Genomic DNA, 23,381 nt, shown 5'->3' on the forward strand with positions numbered 1-23,381 from the left:
TCTGGGTTGCATCTTCTTGCTTAGAGTCATAGCGTCTTACAGCACAGAAACAGGCCCTTCGGCCCAACATGTCTGCGCCGACCATCAAGCACCCGTCCAAAACTCTCCGCACTTGGCCCGTAGCCTTGTATGTTTATGGCGTTTCAAGTGCTCATCTAAATACTTCTTGAATGTCGTGAGGGTTCCTGCCTCTACCACCCCTTCAGGTAGTGTTCCAGAATTCAACCACCCTCTGGGTGAAATGTTTTTCCTCAACTCCCCTCTAAACCTCTTGCCCCTTAACTTAAATCTATGCCCCCTAGTTATTGACCTCTCCGCTAAGGGAAAAAGTTTCTTCCTATCTATCCTATCAATGCCCCTCAATTTTGTATACCTCAATCATGTCCCCCCACAGCCTTCTCCGCTCCAAGGAAAACAACCCCAGCCTATTCAGTCTCTCGTCATAACTGAAATGCTCTAGCCCAGGCAACATCCTGGTGAATCTTCTCTGCACCCTCTCCATTGCAATCACATCCTTCCTATAGTGTGACGACCAGAACTGTACACAGTACTCCAGCTGCAGCCTAACCAGCGTTTTATACAGTTCCATCATAACCTCCCTGCTCTTATATTCTATGCCTCGGCTAATTAAGACAGTATCCCGTATGCCTTCCTAACCACCTTACCTACCTGTGCTGCTGCCTTCAGTGATCTATGGACAAGCACCCCAAGGTCCCTCTGTACTCCCTAGGGTCCTACCATCCATTGTATATTCTCTTCGGGATGGTTTGTTTCTTGCTGGATTTTTCAAAGTGTGGCTTCTCTTTAATTTTTTTTCTTGTTGTAAAGGCCTTAGACAGAAGTCTATGCAGCTTCGAGACAGGCTGTGGCTTCTTGCAGGGAAATGTGTCTGGAGCACACGGCAGCTGTATAATCATGCAGGCCATACCTTAAACTATTACAATGTCAAGTCCAAGCAGGCTGAATAAAGGATCTCCTCGTTCCTAAAGCTAGACTCTTTTCAAGTGGCTGTTCCACCTGACCTCTCTCTAAAGACAGATGCAAAGTATTCATTTGATAACTCAGCTATGCCCTCTGCCGCTACGTGTAAATTCCCTTCCTGCTGCCTAATCAGCCCCAATCCTCCTTTTACTATTTATATGTTTATAGAAAACTTTGTAATTTCCTTTAATGCTAGCTGCCAGTCTCTTTTCATGCTCTCCCTTTGCTTCTCTTATTTACTTTTTCACTTCCCTTCTGGACCTTCTATATTCAGCCTGGTTCTCAGTAGTATTTTCTACTTGGCATCTGTCATAAGCACACTTTTTCTTCTTTATCTTAATCTCTACCTCTTGTGTCATCCAGGGAGCTTTGGATTGGTTTGCTCTACTTTTCCCCTTCAAGGGAACATACATTGACTGAGCCCGAAATCTCTCTTCTTTGAAGGTAGCCCATTGTTCATCTACCGGTTTTCCTACCAGCTTTTGATTCATCTACAGTGCCGAGCTTTTCGCCATTTAAAGAATACTCTGATCTATCTTTCTTAAAGCATTACGCTACATAAAGGCTATTGGCAAGAGCAGTGCTGAAAAGCACCAGCCAAAGCTTACAGCATTTTAGCCTGGCAGGTATAAATGGTTAGTTTTTTTTTTAAACTGAAATATTAAAATTCTGTAATTATGGAGTTAGTTTTCCAATGTGGAACTTGGAACATGATTTAACAGTTATCATTCCCATAATCCTGTCTCAACTCCTCAAATTAGTAATTTTGAGCCCTGTTCCCCACTTAATGCAAAAAGAATTACAGCTCAGAACATGCTACGTAAATATAGTGTACAAAATACCAGATATGCAAGCCACCTGTTACAAGCAATACTGGTACAACACCTCTTGCCATTTGGTCCTATTTTCTCAAATAGTCAAGCTACTCAGCTATATTGAGCAGCCAGTAACTTGTTTCAGAAACTGAAGCTTATTGCACTCCTACATATAAGTAATGTGCAATAGCACTAAACCATTCAATAGCACAATTTCATTCTAAAATGGAACTAAGAAACCGAACACAAACAGTACTCGAATCAACCACGGCATTAAGCAGAAATGATGCCGACTAACCAAATTAAAAGCAAAATACTGCGGATGCTGGAAATCTGAAATAAAAACAAGAAATGCTGGAACCACTCAGCAGGTCTGGCAGCATCTGTGAAAAGAGAAGCAGAGTTAACGTTTCGGGTCAGTGACCCTCTTATGCTGACTAACCATGCTGTGTGCACCAACGGCCAAACCTGAATCATAAGTTAATGCACTTAAAACAGCACTTGACTTCAATACATCATGGTCACGATGTCAGAGATTGAAGAAACTAGTCATACATCAGAAAAAAAAAAGTTATCAGGGAATTGGAACTACAACCCCAGACCCTTCATAAAACATTAAAGACCAATAACTATGGACATTTGAAGATTAATTGTCCTCGACCTGATTGGCTTATTAGGCCATTTCAGAGGACAGTTAAGAGGCTGAGAGTCTGGACTCATATGTAGGCCAGACCAGGCAAGGACAGCAGATTTTCTTCCCTAAAAGGACATTAGTGAACCAGATGGGTTTTACAACAATCGATGATAGTTTCATGGCACCATTACTGAGACTAGCTTTCAATTCTAGATTTTTAATTAACTGAATTTAAATTCCACCAGCTACCAAGGTGGGATTTGAACCCATGTCCCCAGGGCATTAGCTAAGGCCTCTGGATGAATAGTCCAGTGACATTACCACTACACCACCATCCCCAAGTTGTTGTAGTACATCAGATGGTACACACTGCTGTCACTGTGCGCTGGTGGCGGAGGGAGTGAATGCTAAGGTATGTTATGGATAGTGGCGAGCTTCTTGAGAGTTGTTGGAGCTGCACTGATCAGGGCACGTGGAGAACATTCCATCACACTCCTGACTTGTGCCTTGTAGATGGCGGATAGGCTTTGGGGAGTCAGGAGGTAGGTTCCTCACTGCAGAATTCCCAGCCTCTGACCTGTTCTTGTAGCCACAGTATTTATGTGGCTGCTCCAATGCAGTTTCTGGTCAATGGAACCCCCCCCCCCCCCAAATATGTTGATCATGGGGATTCAGAGACGGCAATGCCGTTGAATATCAAAAGGAAAATGATTGGATGCTCTCTTGTTGGAGATAGTTATTGTCTGGCACTTGTGTGGTGCAAATTTTACTTGCCACTTAGTAGCCCGAGCCTGAATGTTGTCCAGGTCTTGCTGCCTATGGACACTGACTGCTTCAGTATCTGAGGAACTGCAAATGGTACTGAACATTGCCAATGATTGGCAAACATCCCCACTTCTGGCCTTATGATGGAAGGAAGTCATTGATGAAGCAGATAAAGATTATTGGGCCTCAGACACTACCCTGAGGAACTCCTGCAGCAATGTCCTAGGGCTGAGATGATTGGCACCCACAAGCATCTTCCTGGTTGCAGTCATACCTAGCACAAAGGGAGAGTTTATCCACTGATTCCCATGGATCTCAATATGGCTAGGGTTCTTTGATGTCACCCTCGGTCAAATGCTGCCTTGATATCAAGTGCAATCAATCACCTAGAGTTCAGCTCTTTTGTCCATGTTTGGACCAAGGCTGTAATGAGGTCAGGAGCCAAGTGAGCAGGTTGTTGCTGTTTAAGTGGTGCTTGATAGCACTGTCAACAGTTCCTCCACCTTGCTAATGATCGAGAGTCGACTGATGAGGCGGCAATTGGCCAGAACAGATTTGTCCTGCTTTTCTTTAATTGACTGCACAGTATAGCAATCTGAACCAAAGATTTTACAGCACTTGCAGTAATATATAAAACGACAAAAAAAAAAAACAATGTGAATGTGTTTTACAGATCTTTAAATATATGCATTATAAAACATGCAACTGTTACAGACTACTATTCTCCCTCAATTGTCAAAATTCTGTTATATACACATTACTGTAGCAGAAATTGCAGTGAGATTACATGTTAACAGCATTTAAGTGGTGGTGAGTTAAAAGTATGATCTTTATCTTCATGCAATAGAGTGAAATATTTTTCCAATCAAAAGTACGAAGTATTAAAACTGGAGTTAAAAGGACAGACATTTCATATATAATAAAATCTCACAGCAGTTTAGCACTATCTTTGAAGTTACTGGCATATGATGGTATCAAATTTTGCTGGTTAGCAGTTTATCAAGCCCAGGATGCATTTCAACCTGCAAATACACAATTATGTTTTTATATGTTGCTGGAAGCTTGTGTTAAGAAGTTTTATGAAATGGTTGAACAATATGCAAGAACAAACAACATACGAACCAAAAATGCTGCAGTAGCAAGGTCATAAACAGGTGGAAACAACTAGCTCTTACTGTGTTTGTTGCAGATAACGCAAAAGGATAAGCAACACTTCTCCACTCCTTCCACCACCTCCAGTGGAAGTTTAGCAAATAGTTGGAGATGCACAAGTAAGACATTTCTATAGAATCGCTTAGTAAATCATGCCATCTGAAGAAACTCCATCAAGACCATCTTATTCCAACCATTCCTGAACACATCACTGGGCTGTAACAGGTTTGGAAGTTTGTCTCGATCTGTACTTTCCTAACTATGTATTTGTAATTTTTAATAAAAGCACCTAAACGTTTGATCACATTTAAATCTTGGAAAGCAGCTACATTTTATATCCAAGGTACGAGCTTTCTGTGATAGAAAATGAGGCACTTTTTACTTCTTACATTCAGTATCAGAAGCCAGACACAGAAAAAAATTTCCCTCTGCTGTAACCATGTTATACTGTGGACCAGTTAGCAATATTGAGACTGTCTAAAACTCATTCTATGAAGGGTCTTTGCACCTAAAAGAAAGCAAGGAAAATAAAAGGAAAGCTTATCCGACCAGTTATCCTACCTAGCGCCCACGGTGGCAGCACTGCGAGCTAGTCTGTTGTACTACACTGTCCTCCAGGTGACTTTCTGAATAATCCAAATCACCTAATAAATGAAGTCAACTGTATCAGGTATTCCTTTCAGAGGAAACTAGGGGTCAAAAGTTATTTTCAACACCCAGTATGGTTTACAGTATAAATTTAATCATAACCATCATAATGGGAAACCCTCGGGCTTGGCAGGGGCGCGGGTGGCAGCGTGTGCAGAAGGCACTGGATAAAGAAATTCAGGGGCAATCAAGTCCTTAAATTTAAGTCTTGTGCTGTTACAATATTTCAGGCACATGAAGGAAGACAGCACAGCATTAGTAACAGTGAGTTTAAGCTATGGGATAGAATTTCCTGTATTTGTGTCCAAACATGTGTAATCAGGGTTGAAAGAAAATATCCAATATAGAAGATTGAAGAAACTTGGGCACATGCATTTTATGCAAGTTATTACACCATACCCAAATGTCGTTTACCATCTCAATCCCTGTCCCCCAACACGCCTGGATGCATGACAACGGCTTCGCCCCAGGCTTAAGAGCCACAAATTTCCTGCAATTACCTGCACTGTATTTTCTGTTTCTTTGAATGGAGTTTTTATGACATCAGTATCATATTAAAAGTTGATAAAGCACCCACAACTGCAGGTTCGTAAACATGCTGTGCCTAATGTGCATATGAATGAGTCAGATGGTTTGAAATGCAATTTTCATACTTAAAGTGCAAGTTCAGCACTCCCTGAGCCCTAATTGTTTACACACCTTTCTTCTTCTGGCAAATGCCAATGAAATTGGTAGGATTTTTGGGGGTGAATAGACATTGGAAAGATGAACTCATGTAAGACTCATGTAAGGGAGTAATTTTGGGTGTAACTTCCCAATGACACCCCCACAGGAAATTCCACCTTGAAGATTAATGTACCTTAAGACAGGAGAAAGCATTGCCTGACAGATTATGCAGCATAATTGGAGAGCGATGAGTGGTGATTCCACAATAATCTACACTGCAGATGTTGGAATTTTTTTGCCCCAGTTCTCAGAAACCAATCAGTTCAGTTTAAAATCTGCAATAAGAGCAGTTGAATTATAGCATGAAACCAACCGCTAACATGCAATTTACATTATCTGATGTAGACCCAGTTAGCCAGTAACTCCATAGCATAATTTCAGGTTTCTACGTCTACAATAGCAGGTCATGAATAAGCCGAGCGGGTTACATTAAATTTTAACAGAACTTTAAATTATTCCCCATGCGTTCAACTTCTCCAAGGATACAGTTACACCACAATGGAAAAGTGCAATAGAAACTAATGAGTTAGGCCAGAAATGTACCTCATTCTGCCCCCTCCTATTGCACTTCTCTGCAGTTACCTTTTGTAAGATAGTAGGTAGCATGTGCTTCCTTAAGCATTAAATATAAACTTAGAAATTGCATTGGGAGCCAACTAACTGTAGTTTGCCTGAGTCATTTTATTTTTATAGATGATCAGATGGTAATTGTACTCCAGCCAGTCCCAAGCCTAGTGGTGTACCACCACATTTTTTTTTATTTCCAAAATATACTTTATTCAGAAGAATCTGTAAAAAATACATTAAAAAACAGTTCCAAACAGCACCAAATCAAAAAATACAAACAGTGCAAAGGAGATCAGTTTCCTTCAATACGGAAGTGAGTTGCCTCACCACCCTTCCATTTCATTTTTCATGCCATATACATTTTACAGCAAACAAAGATTTTCTGGATACAGTTCAATGGGTTTCCCATGGATCCAGCCCCTCAGTTCAGCTTGGTGGGGGGTGACCTTACACAGTGGTCTTTCCCCATCGAGCCTTTGCTGCAGCTGCTCCAAGCTTTAGTGCGTTCCTCAGCACGTAGTCCTGGACCTTGGAATGTGCCAGTATGCAACATTCGGTTGTGGACAACTCTTTGCACTGGAAGACCAGCAAGTTTCGGGCAGACCAAAGGGCGCCTTTCACCGAATTGATCGTCCTCCAGCAGCAGTTGATGTTTATCTCAGTGTGCGTCCCTGGGAACAGCCCGTAGAGCACAGACTCCTGTGTTAGAGCTGCTTGGGATGAACCTCGACAAAAACCATTGCATCTCTTTCCACACCTGCTTTGCAAAGACACATTCCAGAAGGAGGTGGGCAACCGTCTCTCTGCAACCGTACCACCACATTTTGGAGGGGACTCACACCCACTTCACTTCAACGAACTTAGAGGTCCAGACGACTTGATGGGAAAGTTATATTACCAGTATCACATTATTGTAAAGTGACTTTGGACGAGAATCAAAATTATTGCAACCCAACTAAAGAGACCAAGCAGGCAAAGATACGGGTGATCAATTACAATTTAAACCCATTACCCTCATCTCAATATAGTTTGAAGCAGTGTTCAGCATTTACATAACAGTTTATCCTTTATACCTCCAAGCTCATCTCAGCCATTCCTTTCAAGGATAAATGACCCAAATTTCTCCAAGACTTTCTTCACACATAGCTCAATCCTCTGACACAAAAGATGAATCACATGATGCTTCTCCTATACCACCTTCAAAGCTCAAATGTCTCCTTGGGCAAATTTTAAACAATGCTTGTGATATACCCTTATCATAACTAAATAAAATGTTATAAGACAGTGGAGACACTTCCCTCCAAAATCTGATCAAAACCCAACTCTGAAAGTTATATGACTGCAGAGAAACAGAAACCACAACACAGAAGTGGCAGTGTGACTGCACCCTTAACACCCCTCGTTAATGCTTTACTTTAGCCTTTCTAGTTAGTTGTAGGTTGGCAGCAATCATCCTATGCAAAGCTCTGTCCAATGCAGCATCATGAATAGAGAACATTGTCCATTTGTCTCTAATCATGATGCTACACTGCAGGAGTTTTACCTGCTCTCAGATTGCTTCCAGTCAGCAACTCAAATAAAAAAAAAGTCACAGGATTGACAAAAACTTTGCAGCAACTCTACAAATAGCCCATTTATAACATTTCAGAATTATTGGACAATTAAAGAGCACTTCAACAGGAAGTAACTTCACAACATCAAATGTTCCCAGGCTAGTATAAAAAGAGTTAAATCTCAGAAGAAGATGCCTTAACAAAATACATATTGCAATGATATAGAGCCTAAAAATATCTGAAAGTCCTTCAGGTATAATGAATTGCTTCGAAGTGCAGTAATTTACAGTGTCATAAACTACTAACGCTAAAGAGATGAATGACAAGTTAATCTATTTTTGGTTTATTAGAGTCATAGCATTATACAGCACAGAAACAAGCCCTTCGGCCCATCGTGTCTGTGCAGGCCATCAAGCACCTAACTATTAAGTCCCATTTTCCAGCACTTGGTCCGTAGCCTTGTATGCTAGGGTGTTTCAAGTGCTCATCTAAATACTTCTTGAATGTTGTGAAGGTTCCTGCCTCTACCACCCATTCAGGCAGTGTATTCCAGATTCCAACCACCCTCTGGATGAAAACATTTTTCCTCAAATCCCCTCTAAATCTTCAGCCCCTTACCTTAAATCTATGTCCCCAGTTATTGACACCTCCGCTAAGGGAAAAAGTCTCTTCATATCTAACCTATCAATGCCCATCATCATTTTGTATACTTTAATCATGTCCCTCCTCATCCTCCTCTGTTCTAAGGAAAACAACCCTAGCCTTTACAGTCTCTCTTCATAGCTGAAATGCTCCAACCCAGGCAACATCCTGGTGAATCTCCAGTGCAATCACATCCTTCCTATAGTGTGGTGCCCAGAACTGTACACAGTACTCCAGCTGTGGCCGAACTAGCGTTTTGTACAGCTCCATTATAACCTCCTTGCTCTTATATTCTATGCCTCAGCTAATAAAGGCAAGTATCCCAAATGCCTTCCTAACCACCTTATCTACCTCTGCTGCTGCCTTCAGTGATCTATGGACAAGTACACCAAGGTCCCTCTGACCTTCTGTACTTCCTAGGGTCCTACCATCCATTGTATTTTCTCTTGCCATGTTAGTCCTCCCAAAATGCATCACCTCACACTTCTTAGGATTAAATTCCATTTGCCACAGCTCCACCCATCTTACCAGCCCATCTACATCATCCTGTAACCTAAGGCTTTCCTCCTCACTACTTACGACACCAACAATGTTCGTGTCATCTGTGAACTTACTTATCATACCTCCTATATTCACATTTAAATCATCAATGTACACTACAAACAGCCAAGGTCCCAGCACCAATCCCTGTGGTACACCACTGGTCACAGGCTTCCACTCGCAAAAACAAACCTCGACCCTCTGTTTCCTACCACTGAGCCAATTTTGGATCCAATTTGCCAAATTACCCTGGATCCCATGGATTCTTACCTTCTTAACCAATCTCCCATGCGGAACCTTATCAAAAGCCTTACTGGTTGAGAAACAACACTATTGTTCTCTGAATAGGATATGATATTACAACATTCACCTGAGCCAGATCAAGCACCCAAGGCCTCCAGTTAAAATCTCACCCCTGACAATGCAGCACCACCCCAGTACTGCACTGAAGTTCTACAGACTTGTGCACAAGCCCCTAGTAGGCCATGAAACCACAATCTTCTAACTCAAAGGTCACAGCACTACAACTGGGCCAAGCCGACAGTATACGCAACACATCTAGATATGGTTATAAATCAAGTATTCTCAAGCATCACTATATGCAACAGAACACTTTCCTTAACGCTTACAGTCACTGAAACTCAGAACAAATTGCTGCACATTTCTGTATTGTAAAAGTCCAAAACACAAACTGCAGTGCCTAAATGTAATGTAAGAGAATCATAAGCAATAGAATAAGCATTTAGAAAACCAAAGTCAACAGCACTCACCCCTATTACGGAGTAAATCAGACAGCAACTTCCGAAGTATGCAAGTTAAACATGGAAATCTGGAAGTTGCCGTCCGAGTTACCCTGCTCTTCCACAGGTTGTGTTACAATCATACTTCACTGATAGATTTTCGAGTCAATGTAATGGCATGAAGTTGGTGTACTTAGTCATTAGTTATCCACTAAACATGCTAGAAAAAGTTAGGCTGGCGCGTTCCTGTATGAGAGTTTTTAAACTGCTTAATTATTGCCAAACCACCTTAAATTAAAATGTAATTTTATATGTGTGGCATCTCATTCCTTTAGAATTTAATTGGCATTGGAAAGATTTAAGAAACTTCTTTCTTAAAACCTCGTTTTGTTTTACCTCTCCCTCTCTATTTCCCTTTCTAGGCATGATTTAAATCTAATTTATACTTTCTGGCTTAGTAAGGATTCCTCAATCTGATTGGTTGAACAGCCATGCTATTGCTTGCCCTGCTCATTCATGCTACAGATCCTGAAGACGGGCACAGCACTGAATCAGATACCTGATGACAGCAAGCTGCCACGCAACAGCCTACAAAAAGACTGTGGGCAGTTGTTAGCATGGTGAATGGGAGCACCGTTCCTTCAATGCTGACTGCAAAATCTGGACCAATGTATATATGAGCTAAAGGTTTATGTGCATGATTATTATAACTTTCCCAAATTAGATCATTAGCCACAGAAATGGTTTTCCAGTTCGGAAAGCCAAAAAGGCAAGGACTGTAAGCTACTCAATGAAGAGCATCTACCTTTTATTTAAATATACCACCCCATGTCAGCTGACCAGATGGGAATGCTTCCATTTATGATCTTCACCTATATCCCACCCTTCCCCAAACTGCAAATTGTCTGCACAAGAGGAATCAGACTTAGTTGACAATTAACTGTAAAACCGGTTTTACATGAAAGGCAAACCCTCAACTAAAGATGTGAGCTCCTACAGTCGACATGGAATTTAAATACAATTGATTTGCCTCAAGGCACAACATGGGAGACCCATACTTAAACTCCTTGTTTTTATAAATAAACCACACTTCCCAGATCCACTCGGAGCTCCAATGGAAAGAAACGTTGAGGGGTGTAGAACAGAAGCATCATTTTTTTTAAAAATCAAGGATGAACAACCTGGGTCTCTTTTCACTTGAACAGAGGCTGAGGAGTGACCTAACAGAGGTCTTTAAAATTATGAAAGGTTTTGATACAACAGAGTGTGTTTCCACTTGTTGGGGAATAGAAAAACTAGATGCTATCAATACAAGATAGTCAACAAGAAATAGGGAATTTAGAAGAAACTTCTTCATGCAGAAAGTGGCAGGAATATGGAATACTATGATGCATTTAAAGCAAAGCTAAATAAACATGAGGGAGAAGGGAATTGAGGATTATGTTGATAGAGTTAGATGACGAAGGATGGGAAGAGGCTTGAGCAGAGTATAAAAACTAGCATGGACTGGTTAAGCCAAATTGCCCATTTCTGTTCTTTGGGCCTCCTTATCTTGAGAGACAATGGATACGCGCCTGGAGGTGGTCAGTGGTTTGTGAAGCAGCGCCTGGAGTGGCTATAAAGGCCAATTCTGGAGTGACAGGCTCTTCCACAGGTGCTGCAGAGAAATTTGTTTGTTCTGTGCTGTATGTTTTATATAATAAAAACACAAACTATGTTCCCTAGAAACCAACTCCACCCCTCTACCTGACTACTGTCTGAGGCAGAACTAGACTGTGCTCAACATCCGCATCCGATTGGACCAAACAGTTTCCAATTACGCATCCAGCCACCTACTTCCGTCTCGGTGCCCGACTGTGCCCCTGCCTCAGCTCATGTGATGCTGAGCCCATGCCTATGTTACCTCTGCATTTGACTATTCCATGCTCTCCTGGCTGGTCTCCCAGCTTCAACCCTGTATAAAGTTGAGCTTCTGAAACTGTTGCCCAACTCCTAATTCACACCAATCTCATTCACCCATCACTTGCTGACCTACATTGGGCTGGTCAGGTCCAGCAATGCCACAACTTTAAAATTTTAATCCTTGTTTGTAAAAATCTTCCATGACCCCACCCCTCTCTAACCCTGTACCCACCTACACACCTACAACCCTGCAAGATTGCTGCACTCCTCTAATTCTGGCCACTTGCACACCCCCAATTTTCTTTGCTTCACCGCTGGCAGCCACGTCTTCAACTGCCTAGGCCCCCAAGTTCTGGAATTCAACCCTAAACCTCTCCACCTCTCTCTTCCTTTAAAGTGCTCCTTAAAACCTACCTCATTCTACCTGTTCTAGTAGCTCATGTGGCTCAGCATAAAGCTTTGTTCAATAATGGACTTGTTTCATGCCTTAGGACATTTTACTGTTAATAGTGCTATATAAATGCAAGCTGTTGTTGTAAAGGGTCAAATATCTGAGCTTTGGGCCCTTGAATGAAAAATCATTACTACAATAAAACTACTGGGCCACATTTTTTAGTACATGAAGGAAAAGATAGCCAAGATCAGAAATTATTTCAACACATCAGCATGAACCCTGCAATTCCCTTAGAAATATACACTTGCAGTGTGAGCAGCAGGGGTCTGCCTGAATAATCAATATATCTTAAGTTTATTTGTGGCATGCTTGTATTTTCAACTTTAAAAATAGCTCAAAATTAAGCTAAACCCAAATAATGTGTAGCACCATTTCATACCCTATGAGATGGAATGATCTGTTAAGCAGAAATCTATTGGAAATAAGCTTTCAAACTATACTCTGCCAAAATACAGAATTACAGGCCAACCCCAACTGATGTTTCAAAGCCAATGAAATCCACCTTGGATCTAAAATAATTTCTAATGATGCAGTATAAGCTATTTGTTTCCCCTGGATTCAGTGGTAACAAATTCACCCACACCACCCAAAAACAGGAACACACTCTGGCCAGCGACGTCCACATCCCATGAATGAATTTTTTTTAAAATGCTGTTGAATATCAAGAGGAAATGGTTAAGTTCTCTCTCGTTGGGGATGTCATTGCCTGGCACTTGTGCAGCATGAATGTCACTTACCACTTATCAGCCCAAACCCTAATGTTTGCCAGGACTTAGGATGTTCTTAAAGTTTCATTCATTTCACTGTGGTATTAAAAAAACCTTCTAAAAATAAATCATAATACTGGAATCAAACATCAGATGCACAGCAGAAATAGACATGCACATTTGCACACAGTGGACAGTGCAGGAATTAAGTAAGACAGGGTTGGCATCACCTGTTGAATTGAAGTTACATATCTCTAGAACTGGAGAGAAGAAAGAGAACACTAGTCAGATTTAGCCCAAAGGTTTGTTTTTTTTCCCCCCAAAAGATAAATGACTGAAAGTCAGTTGAAAGACACACAGAATGACTATAAAGTGTGGTCAGAAAGAATTGTATCTTTATAGTGCCATTTATAACCTCAGAATGTCCCAAAACACTTTGCAACCACTGCAGTACTTTTATAGTGCAATCACGGTTGTAATATTAGAAACATGGCAATGAATTTGCCTACAAGGTCTCACAAACAGCATACGACAACAACCAAATCATATGTTTTAGTGACTTTGGTTGAGGATCAAATATTGGCTAGGACATCCCGGAGGACTCGCCTGTTCTTTTTCAAAAATAGTGTCACGATTATGGGATCATTTATATCCAATTAAGAAGGCAAACCAAACATCAGTTTTACAGCTCATCTGAAAGACGGCACCTCTGACAGTGCAATATTCCCTCAGTTACTGAAGTGCCATTCAGATTACGTGCTCGAGACTCAAAGGCGAGACCAACAGTACTTCCCACCGAACCACGATAGACACTTAATGCGCGATGTGAAGCGGGTCAATTTAACGTTTTGAAGCCGATTTAAAAGGATCTTCCCATCACTTCAGCAACCCTCATCACCGACCACTGGGGGTTGTTATACCTGAAGAGCCAGCATTTAATGCATGTCTGCCGGGCGCAGTTTCTTGTCTGTTGACGGGCTCCACGCAGACACTTGGCAGCGGGCCCGATGCTCCGCTAAAGCTGAGAATGCGCAGTGTGGCGCTCTGCAGCGGCCTCGAGTGAGGGGCTGAGGTGGCGGGTGAGGGGCAGAGAATAGACGGAGAGCCGGGGGAGGGATGACAGCGCCATACTCACCCGCACAGCTCCGGGTAACTGAAGGGCTCAGCCGCCTGCACTCGGCTCCACGCAAACCAAACGATAAGGAACAGCAATCTCACCGCTGTGAGAGACCCGAACGACGCCGTCCAGGGCGACATGTTTGCTTGTTGCTAAACAGACAAGCCTTCAGATGAGGAAAACACACACAGCGGTGCCCAAGGCCTCCTTCTACAGCGTACACCCTACCCCGTCACATGACAGCGGGGAACGGTCTGACCCCCCGTCACATGATCCATCTGCGCGTTCCTGGCACGTGATTCGAGTGGAATGCGCGCGCGGAAGGTGCATGCGCTGAGGGAGGAGCAGAGATTACACTTCGAGGGCAGGTTAATGCTGGGATGGTCGTCGGACAGGTTGACATTCGTCCTGTCCTTTTGCTGTTTGCTTACTTACATTCTTGAAAATAGTAATCAAGAATGACTCTGAATTATAACTGTTGGCATGTTAAAATACGTAGGTGCATGGAGTTTGCAAAAGTTGGAACAGTAGCGTCTTCCTGCACCTGTATTGGAGTTGGGAGAATAGGTCCATTCAAGGCCTGATGAGAACAGAAACTGATAGTGCAGTTTAAAATTTTGATTTTTCTTTTTAAAATTAAGCATTTTGCTTAATTTTAAACACTAACAATTGATCCTCTAAAAATACTGTTGTGTGGCACTGTATCAAAAGCCTTTTGAAAGTCCATGTACGCCACATCAGCAGCATTGCCCTCATCAATCTTCTGTGTTACCTCCTCAAAAAACTTCAAGTTCCCTTAAATCCATGCTGGCTTTCCTTAATGACTGCGTTTTTCAGACAATGCAACCACTAGGTTGTGCTGTACTAGAACATGCACAAATATGCCTCATCCATTGTAACCTCACTGCAAGGTTCAGGCAGCTGCCAGGATTAAAGATGGCGCTGCTCAATTTATCACAGAAAAACAACTTCAACCCATGGCAGCACACAATGGACGCGCTGTTTAAAGTATCATCAGACGGATAGTACCTCTGACAGTGCTGCACACCCTGCGTAATTCTGTGAGATTTCAGTGCCATCCCGCTCTCCCGTCCCTCACTGCCCACTTCACCACCCCCCCCCCCCCCAATCCTCATCCCTCCAGACACTAGCTCTAGACCGCGGGCCGTTTCTCTCCTCTTGGCCACATGCTCCTACATCGCCCCATCACCCCTCGCAGCCTGCTTTGCTTCTTCGGGCATAGCGAGTGGCCGAGGAGGGAAGCAGCCCACGGCCTAGAGGTAGCATCTGGAGGGATGCGGGGGCCAAGCAGGGAGCGACGGGCTGGAGATGGGAGGGATAAGCGAGGGGCCGGAGAGGGGGTGGGGGCGAAGCGAGGAACAAGCGGCCTGGAGTGAATGGCCGAGGGAGAGAGCATTTTCATGCACCAGTTAGCGTTTTCCTGCGCATGCGAGTCCTGGCAATGCAAGATGAAGGATGCGCATGCGCAGCATCTGAACGTAGGAGATCGTTTGCAGTTTGGAGCACTCTGATGACGTTAGTGGGGCACTGCATTGTCAGAATTCACTTTGTTCCTTAACTGACTCACATTTGTCCATGTGACTATTGATTTTGTCCCGAATTATTTTTTTTAGAAGTTTTCCTACCACTTAAGTCATTGAAGGTCATAGAGTTATACAGCACAGAAACAGGCCCATCGTGTCCGTGCCGGTCATCAAGCACCTATCCGAATCCCATTTTCCAGCACTTGGCCCGTAGCCTCGTATACTATGGTGTTTCAAGTGGTCATCTAAATATTTGTTAAATGTTGAGAGGGTTCCTGCCTCTACCACCCATTCAGGCAGTGTGTTCCAGATTTCAACCACCCTCTGGGTGAAAACATTTTTCCTCAAATCCCCTCTAAACCTCCTGCCCTTTACCTTAAATCTATGTCCCCTAGTTATTGACACCTCCGCTAAGGGAAAAAGGTTCTTCGCATTTACCCTATCTGTGCCCCTCATAGGTTTGTATACCTCAATCAGGTCCCCCCCTCAGCCTTCTCTGCTCTAAGGAAAACAACCCTAGCCTATCCAGTCTCTCTTCAGAGCTGAAATGCTCCAGCCCAGGTAACATCCTGGTGAATCTCCTCTGCACCCTCTCCAGTACAATCACATCCTTCCTATAGTGTGCTGACCAGAACTGTACACGGTACTCCAGCTGTGGCCAAACTAGCGTTTTATACAGCTCCACTGGTCACAGGCTTCCAATTGCAAAACAACCCTCAACCATTACCCTCTGCATCCTGCCACTAAGCCAATTTTGGATCCAATTTGCCAAATTGTCCTGGATCCCATGGGCTCTTACCTTCTTAACCAATTTCCCATGCGGGACCTTATCAAAAGCCTTACTGAAGTCCATGTAGAATACATCAACTGCTTTACCCTCATCTACACATCTAGTCACCGCCTTGAAAAATTCAATCAAGTTAGTTAGACATGATCTCCCCCTGACAAAGCCATGCTGACTATCCCTGATTAATTCCTGCCTCTCCAAGTGGAGATTAATCCTGTACCTCAGAATTTTTTCCAATAGTTTCCCTACCACTGATGTTAGACTCGCTGGCCTGTAATTACCTGGTTTATCCCTGCTACCCTCCTTGAATAATGGTACCACATTCGCTGTCCTCCAATCCTCTGGTACCTCTCCTGTGGCCAGAGAGGATTTGAAAATTTGTGTCAGAGCCCCTGCTATCTCCTCCCTTGCCTCACATAACAGCCTGGGATACATCTCATCTGGGCCTGGGGATTTATCCACTTTTAAGCCCGCTAAAACAGCTAATATGCTGTTATGTTGATATGTTCAAGTATGTCACAATCCCCCTCCCTGATCTCTACACCTACATCGTCCTTCTCCATTGTGAACAGAGATAAAAAGTAATAATTTAAAACCTCGAATATGTCCTCCGGCTCCACACACAGATTGCCACTTTGGTCCCTAATGGGCCCTACTCTTTCCCTGGTCATCCTCTTGCCCTTAATATACTTATAAAATGCCTTGGGATTTTCCTTTATCATGCCCGCCAATGTTTTTTCATGCCCCTTCTTCGCTCTCCTAATTATTTTTTTAAGTACCCCCCTACACTTGCTGTACTCCTCTAGGGTTTCTGCTGTTTTCAGCCTTCTGAATCTGCCATAAACCTCCTTGTTTTTCCTTATCCAATCCTCTATATCCCTTAACATCCAGGGTTCCCTGGACTTGTTGGTCCTACCCTTCGACTTTATGGGAACATGATGGCCCTGAACTCTCACTATTTCCTTTTTGAATGACTCTCACTAGTCTGATGTAGACTTTCCTACAAGTAGCTGCTGTCAGTCCACTTTGGCCAGATCCTGTTTTATCATATTGAAATGGGCCTTCCCCCAATTCAGTACCTTTATTTCTGGTTCATCTTTGTCCTTTTCCATAACTACCTTAAATCTTAGAGTTATGGTCACTATCCCCGAAATGCTCCCCCACTGACACTTCTACCACTTGTCCGGCCTCATTCCCTAGGATTAGGTCCAGTACCAACCCTTCTCTTGTAGGACTTTCTATGTGCTGGCTCAAAAAGCTCTCCTGAATGCACTTTAAGAATTCCGCCCCCTTTTAGCCTTTTGCACTAAGACTATCCCAGTTATTATTGGGGAAGTTGAAATCCCCTGCTATTATTACCCTGTTATTTTTACACATCTCTGAGATTTGCCTACATATCTGCTCCTCTATCTCTCCCTGACTATTTGAAAGCCTGTAGTACACTCCCAGCCAAGTGATTGCCCCCTTTTTGTTTTTTTGTTTTTAAGTTCTACCCATATGGCCTCATCTGAGGAACCTTATAAGATATCATCCCTCCTTACTGCAATAATTGACTTCTTGATCAATAGTACAATGACACCTCCTCTTTTACACTCCCTCCTGTCACGCCTGAAGATTCTATATCCTGGACTGTTGAGCTGCCAGTCCTGCCCTTCCCTCAACCATATCTCTGTGATAGCAATAATTTCATATTCCCATGTGTTAATCAACGCCCTCAATTCATCTGCCTTACTTGTAAGACTCCTTGCATTAAAATAGATGCAATCTAGCCTTGCATTATTCGCTTGTACTTTAACAGGTCTATATTTGCTCTGCCTTCCAGACTGACTTAATTTCTCTTCTATATTTGGCTGTGCTTCACCCCTCACTGTACCTCCACTCTGTATCTCATCCCCCTGTCAAATTAGTTTAAACCCCCCCCCCCCCCCCGACACCCCAGCAGCACTAGCAAACCTCCCAGAAAGGATGTTGGTCCCCTTCCAGTTCAGGTGTAACCCGTCCAACTTGTACAGGTCCCACCTTTGCCAGAAACAGACCCGGTGATCCAGGAAACTAAAGCCCTCCCTCCTGCACCATGTCTTCAGCCACGCATTCATCTGCTCTATCCTCCTATTCCTAACCTGGGAGGAGGTGGATCTGGAGCGGGACCTGTATAAAGAGAGAGCGGGGCTCAAGGCCCTCACTCACCTGAGGACCAGAGCAGTGGCAGACTCTCTCTCTCTCTGTGCCGGCGCATGCTGAGGTTCAAAAGAGGGGGAAAAAAGACCTACAGTGACATCACGGGAAATCTGCAAGCTGATTGGCTGGGTAAGTAACAGCTGTTAGTGCCTGTAGTTACTAGTAATTATTACTAATTTTTTTATATAGTAAGTAGTGGTTTTTAAGGAATCAAGGTCCTTAGTGTAAATAATCTCTAATTTTTGAGTAATTTAAGGGAGTAAATTAAGGGTAAGTCATGGCAGGCAGCTCAGCAATCTGGAGTCCTCCTCCTGTGCAATGTGGGAAGCCAGGGACACTTCCAGTGTCCAGGTCAACACGTGTGCAGAAAGTGTCTCCAGCTGCAGGTACTTGAAATCCAGAATCAGATCTGGATCGGCGGCTGAGACACTGTGGAGCATCTGCGAGGCTAAGATCATCGTGGATAGCACATACAGGGAGGTGGTCACACCGCAGGTAAAGACTGCTCATGCAGAAAGGAAATGGGTGACCGTCAGGCAGGGTAGAAGAACTAGTAGGTAGTGCAGGAGTCCCCTGGGTTCATCTCCCTCTCTAATAGATATTCCACTTTGAATACTGTTGGGGGAGAATGCTTCTTAGGGGAATGCAGCAAGAGCCAAGTCTGTGGCACCATGGGTGGCTCAGCTACACAGGAGGGGAGGAAAAGGAGTGGGAGAGCTATAGTGATAGGGGATTCTATCGTAAGGGTACAGATAGGCATTTCTGTGGCCGCAAACATGACTCCAGAATGGTATGTTGCCTCCCTGGTGCTCGGGTCAAGGATGTCACGGAGCGGCTACAGGACATTCTGACAGGGGGAGGGTGAACAGTCGGAGGTCGTGGTTCACATTGGTACCAATGACATAGGTAGAAAGAGGGATGAGGTCCTTCAACAAAAATTTAGGGAGCTAGGTAGCAGGGCCTCAAAGGTTGAGCGTTGATGAGGGTAGTGTGTATGCAGTGTAAATGGACTTTCAAAAGGCATTTGACAAAGTACCACATAATAGACTTTTAAATAAATGAAACCCCATAGGCTTATCGGGATAGTGGCAGTCTAGACATGAAATTGGCTAAGGGACAGAAAGCAGAGATTAGTGGTGAATGGTTGTTTTTCAAACTACAAGGAAGTTTACAGTGGTGCCCCCGAGGGGATCAGTATTAGGACCACTGCTCTTCATATAGATTAATCAGTTGGACTTGAGTATACAAGGCATAATTTCATAGTTCATAGATGATATGATACTCGGAAATGAGGTAAACTATCAGGAGGATAGTCACAGACTTTGTTCAGGGAGACATAGAGACATAGACTAATGAAATGGGCAGGCAATGCCAGATGAAATTTAACACAGATACACGTGAAGTGATTTTGGTAGGAAGATTGAGGAGGCAATATAAATTAAATGGTACAATCTTATATGGGGTGCAGAAACTAAGCAACCTGGAGGTGTGTGTACACAAACCTTTGAAGGTGGCAGAATAGTTGAGGTTGTTAAAAATGCATATGGGATCCTTGGCCATATTAATGGAGGCATAGTGAACAAAAGCAAGGGAGTTATTGCTAAGCCTGTATAAAACCTTGGTTTAACTGGAGTATTACATTCAATTCTGGGTGCCACTTTTTAAGAAGGATGTCAAAGCCTTAGGATGCGGAAGAGATTTACTAGAATGGTACCAGGGATGAGATTTTTCTCCTTAGAGAAGAAATGTTAAGAGAAGATTTGATAGCGGTATTATGAAAGGCTTATACAGTAAGTAAGGAGAAACTGTTTCCAGTGGCAGGTAACAAAGGCATGGATAAGGGATTCAGCAGATGAGCTGAGGCAGAGATGGAGTTGGGCGATGTTATAGAGGTGGAAGTAGATGGTCTTGGTGATGGTGACGATATGGGATCAGAAGCTCATCTTGGGGTCAGATACCAAGGTTGCCAATAGCCTGGTTCAGCCCCAGACAGTTGCCAAGTAAAGGGATGGAGTCAGTGGCTAGGGAGCGGAGTTGGTATTGGGGACCAAAGACAATGGCCTCATTCTTCCCAGTTTTTAGTAGGAAGAAATTTCTGCTGATCCAGTACTGGATGTTGGACAAGCATTGTGACAAATTAGAGACATTGGATGGATTGAGAGAGGTGATGTGAGGTAGAGCTGAGTGTCATCTGCGTGCATTTGAAAACTAACATGTTTTTGAATGATGTCGCTGAGAGGCAACATGCAGATGATAAATAGGAGGGGACCAAGGATTGATCCTTGGGGAATTCCAGAGGTAAAGATGCAGCAGGGGGAAGAGAAACTATTGCAGGTGATTCTCTGGCTATGATTGAATAGATAAGATTGGGATCAGGTGAGTGCAGTCCCACCCAGTTGGATGATGGAGAGAGGCCTTGGAGGAGGATGTTGTGGTCTGTTGGACTGCTTTCCTGTTCTATTTTTTCTCATTACTCTAAACACAGACATCAGTTGTAGCAGCCAGAGAATCAGACCTTTGTTTTTAATGAGCTCATGTTACACAATCCAACATAAGTACTCAGTCAAATCATACAATAGAATTCCATATGATTACATGATTCTTTAATGTTGAGTTCACGATTCACTATAAGAACTCAGATACCAGGCTTCACAATCCCAGCATGACGAGAGTAAACAGTAGTTTACTGAAAATACTTATACCAATTCTACCTTTTGATCGCTAATGCTAAATAACAATACATTCGAAGACGCACAAAGCAGACTTCATATAACATGAAGCCATGTTCATCTCAATCTCTTCCAGTGATTCAGTTACTATACTTATATGGTCCAGTTAAGCTCTTCTAACACTTTATTATTATAAACAGTGACCAAACAACATGTCTCAGACTCTCAAGACATGAATGAATGGCCTTCCTTCAACCAGGCCTGCTTCACAAAGCATTCCTGTTCAGCAGAACTGAAAGCTGTTTAGCTCATTGTGTGCTGATCTCACAATGAGGTACATGGACAATGGAATCCATATTCTCACATGATCAACCATGTCAAATGCTGCAGATGGGTCTAGAAGGGCGAGAAGGAGTCACAGTCATGGAGCATGTCATTTGTGTCTCAGTACTGCAGTGGGGTGGAAACCCAATTGGAGGGATTCAAACATGGATTTCCAGGAACGATGGGTATGGATTTGGGAGGTGACTGTATGTTCCAGTACATTGGAGAAGAAAGGGAGATTGGAGATAAGGTGATAGTTGTAAGGGCAGAGGGGTCAAGGGTGGGTTTTTTGAGAAGTGTAATGAGAACAGATTTTAAGGGGACGTGTACAGTACCTGAGGAGAGTGAACTGTTAATGTCAGCGAACTTGGGGGTCAGGAAGGGAAGTTGGGTGGTCAGCAGTTTGGAGGTAACGGGGCAGATGAAACGGGGCAGGTGGTTCTCTTGGACAAAATGAACTCAGAGAGGGCATGAGGGGAGATTGGAGAGGAACTAGAGAAAGATGTGACTTCAGGGCTGGGGGGAGCTTTCAAGGAGGTTTGACCTGGTGGGCTCACACGTTCTGTCCCCTTCCCTTCTGTCCTTCATTTCCCCCCTCTTTAATTTCTGTTCCCCTTGTAATTGCTATCCATTGTCCCTTTCCCTCTTGCCATCCCATTCTCCCTTCCCTTTCCTATCCATTCCCCCCTCTCCTCCTGCCTTTCATTGCCAACCAATTCCTCCCTCAATCTAGATCCAACCTGAATTTTGTCAGTTCATTCTGCTGCTAACACTGAGGAATTCCTGTTCTCAGGAGCATTCAGGTCTACCATATGCAGCAGCTTGAATCCCTTCCATTGGCACTGGAAGCTGTCTCAGTTTTTCAGAGTGATGTAACTCAAATAGGTGACAAAGACGATTGAGTCTCACTTCAGTTGAACCATGCTTGATACATCTGTCATCCTTTCCATGTTAACGGGAACAAGAGGCTAGAAGCATCTTTCCCTCGGACACCCTCCCTGTTCAGAGAAATACTGTCTCCCTGCATCATATCCTTCCAATTCATAGAAGCATCGTCTCAAGAACACAAGAAATAGGAACAGGAGTAGGCCATTCAGCCCTTCGAGCCTGCTCTGCCATTCAGTGAGATCATGGCAGATCTTCTACGTCAACACCATTTTCCTGCATTTTCCCCGTATCCCTTGATCTTTTTAATATGTAGAAATCTATCGATTTCAGTCTTGAGCATACTCAATGACTGAGCCTCCATAGCACTCAGGCAGAGAATTCCAAAAGATTCACCACCCTCTGAGGGAATAAATTCCTCTTCATCTCAGTGCTAAATGGCCTTATCCTTATTCTGAGACTGTGTCCCCTGGTTCTGGACTCCCCAGCCAGGGGAAACATCCTTCCTGCATCAATCCTGTTGAGCCCTGTAAGAATTTTGTATGTTTGAATGAGATCACCTCTCATTCTTCTAAACTCCAGAGAATAAAGGCCCAGTCTATTTAATCTTTCCTCATAGGACAATCCCTGCATCCCAGGAATCATTCTGGTGAATCTTCGTTGCACTCCCACGATGACAAGTATATCTGTCCTTAGGTAAGGAGACCAAAACTGCACATAATATTCTAGGTGCAATCTCATCAAGGCTCTGTATAATTGCAGTAAGACATCTTTACTTCTATACTCAAATTTTCTTGGAATGAAGACCAACATATCATTTGCCTTCTTAATTGCTTGCTGTACCTACATGTTTGCTTTCAGTGACTCACGAACAAGGTCACCCAAGTCCCTTGAAATTCAACACTTCCCAGCCTCTCACTATTTAAGAAGTACTCTGTATTTCTGTTTTTTCGACCAAAGTGAATAACCTCATATTTCTCCACATTGTATTCCATCTGCCAAATTTTTGGCCATTTGCTTAACCTCTCCAAATCCCCTTGAAGCATCTTTG

The 23,381-nt window shown here is 43.2% G+C and overlaps 1 protein-coding gene across 1 annotated transcript in view; it reads right to left on the reverse strand.

Moving 5' to 3' along the window:
- Positions 1-14,208, reverse strand: part of igf2r (insulin-like growth factor 2 receptor) — a 254,891-nt gene extending 240,683 nt beyond the window's left edge. Inside the window, exon 1 of the mRNA XM_068044624.1 lies at positions 13,962-14,208. Within this exon, the coding sequence (XP_067900725.1) occupies positions 13,962-14,083 (122 nt within the window). The 5' untranslated portion in view covers positions 14,084-14,208. The remainder of the gene's footprint in view (positions 1-13,961) is intronic.
- Between the last annotated feature and the right edge of the window lie 9,173 nt (positions 14,209-23,381).

The sequence above is a fragment of the Heterodontus francisci genome, chromosome 13 (genome assembly GCF_036365525.1).
Source record: "Heterodontus francisci isolate sHetFra1 chromosome 13, sHetFra1.hap1, whole genome shotgun sequence".
Taxonomy (NCBI): Eukaryota; Metazoa; Chordata; class Chondrichthyes; order Heterodontiformes; family Heterodontidae; genus Heterodontus; species Heterodontus francisci.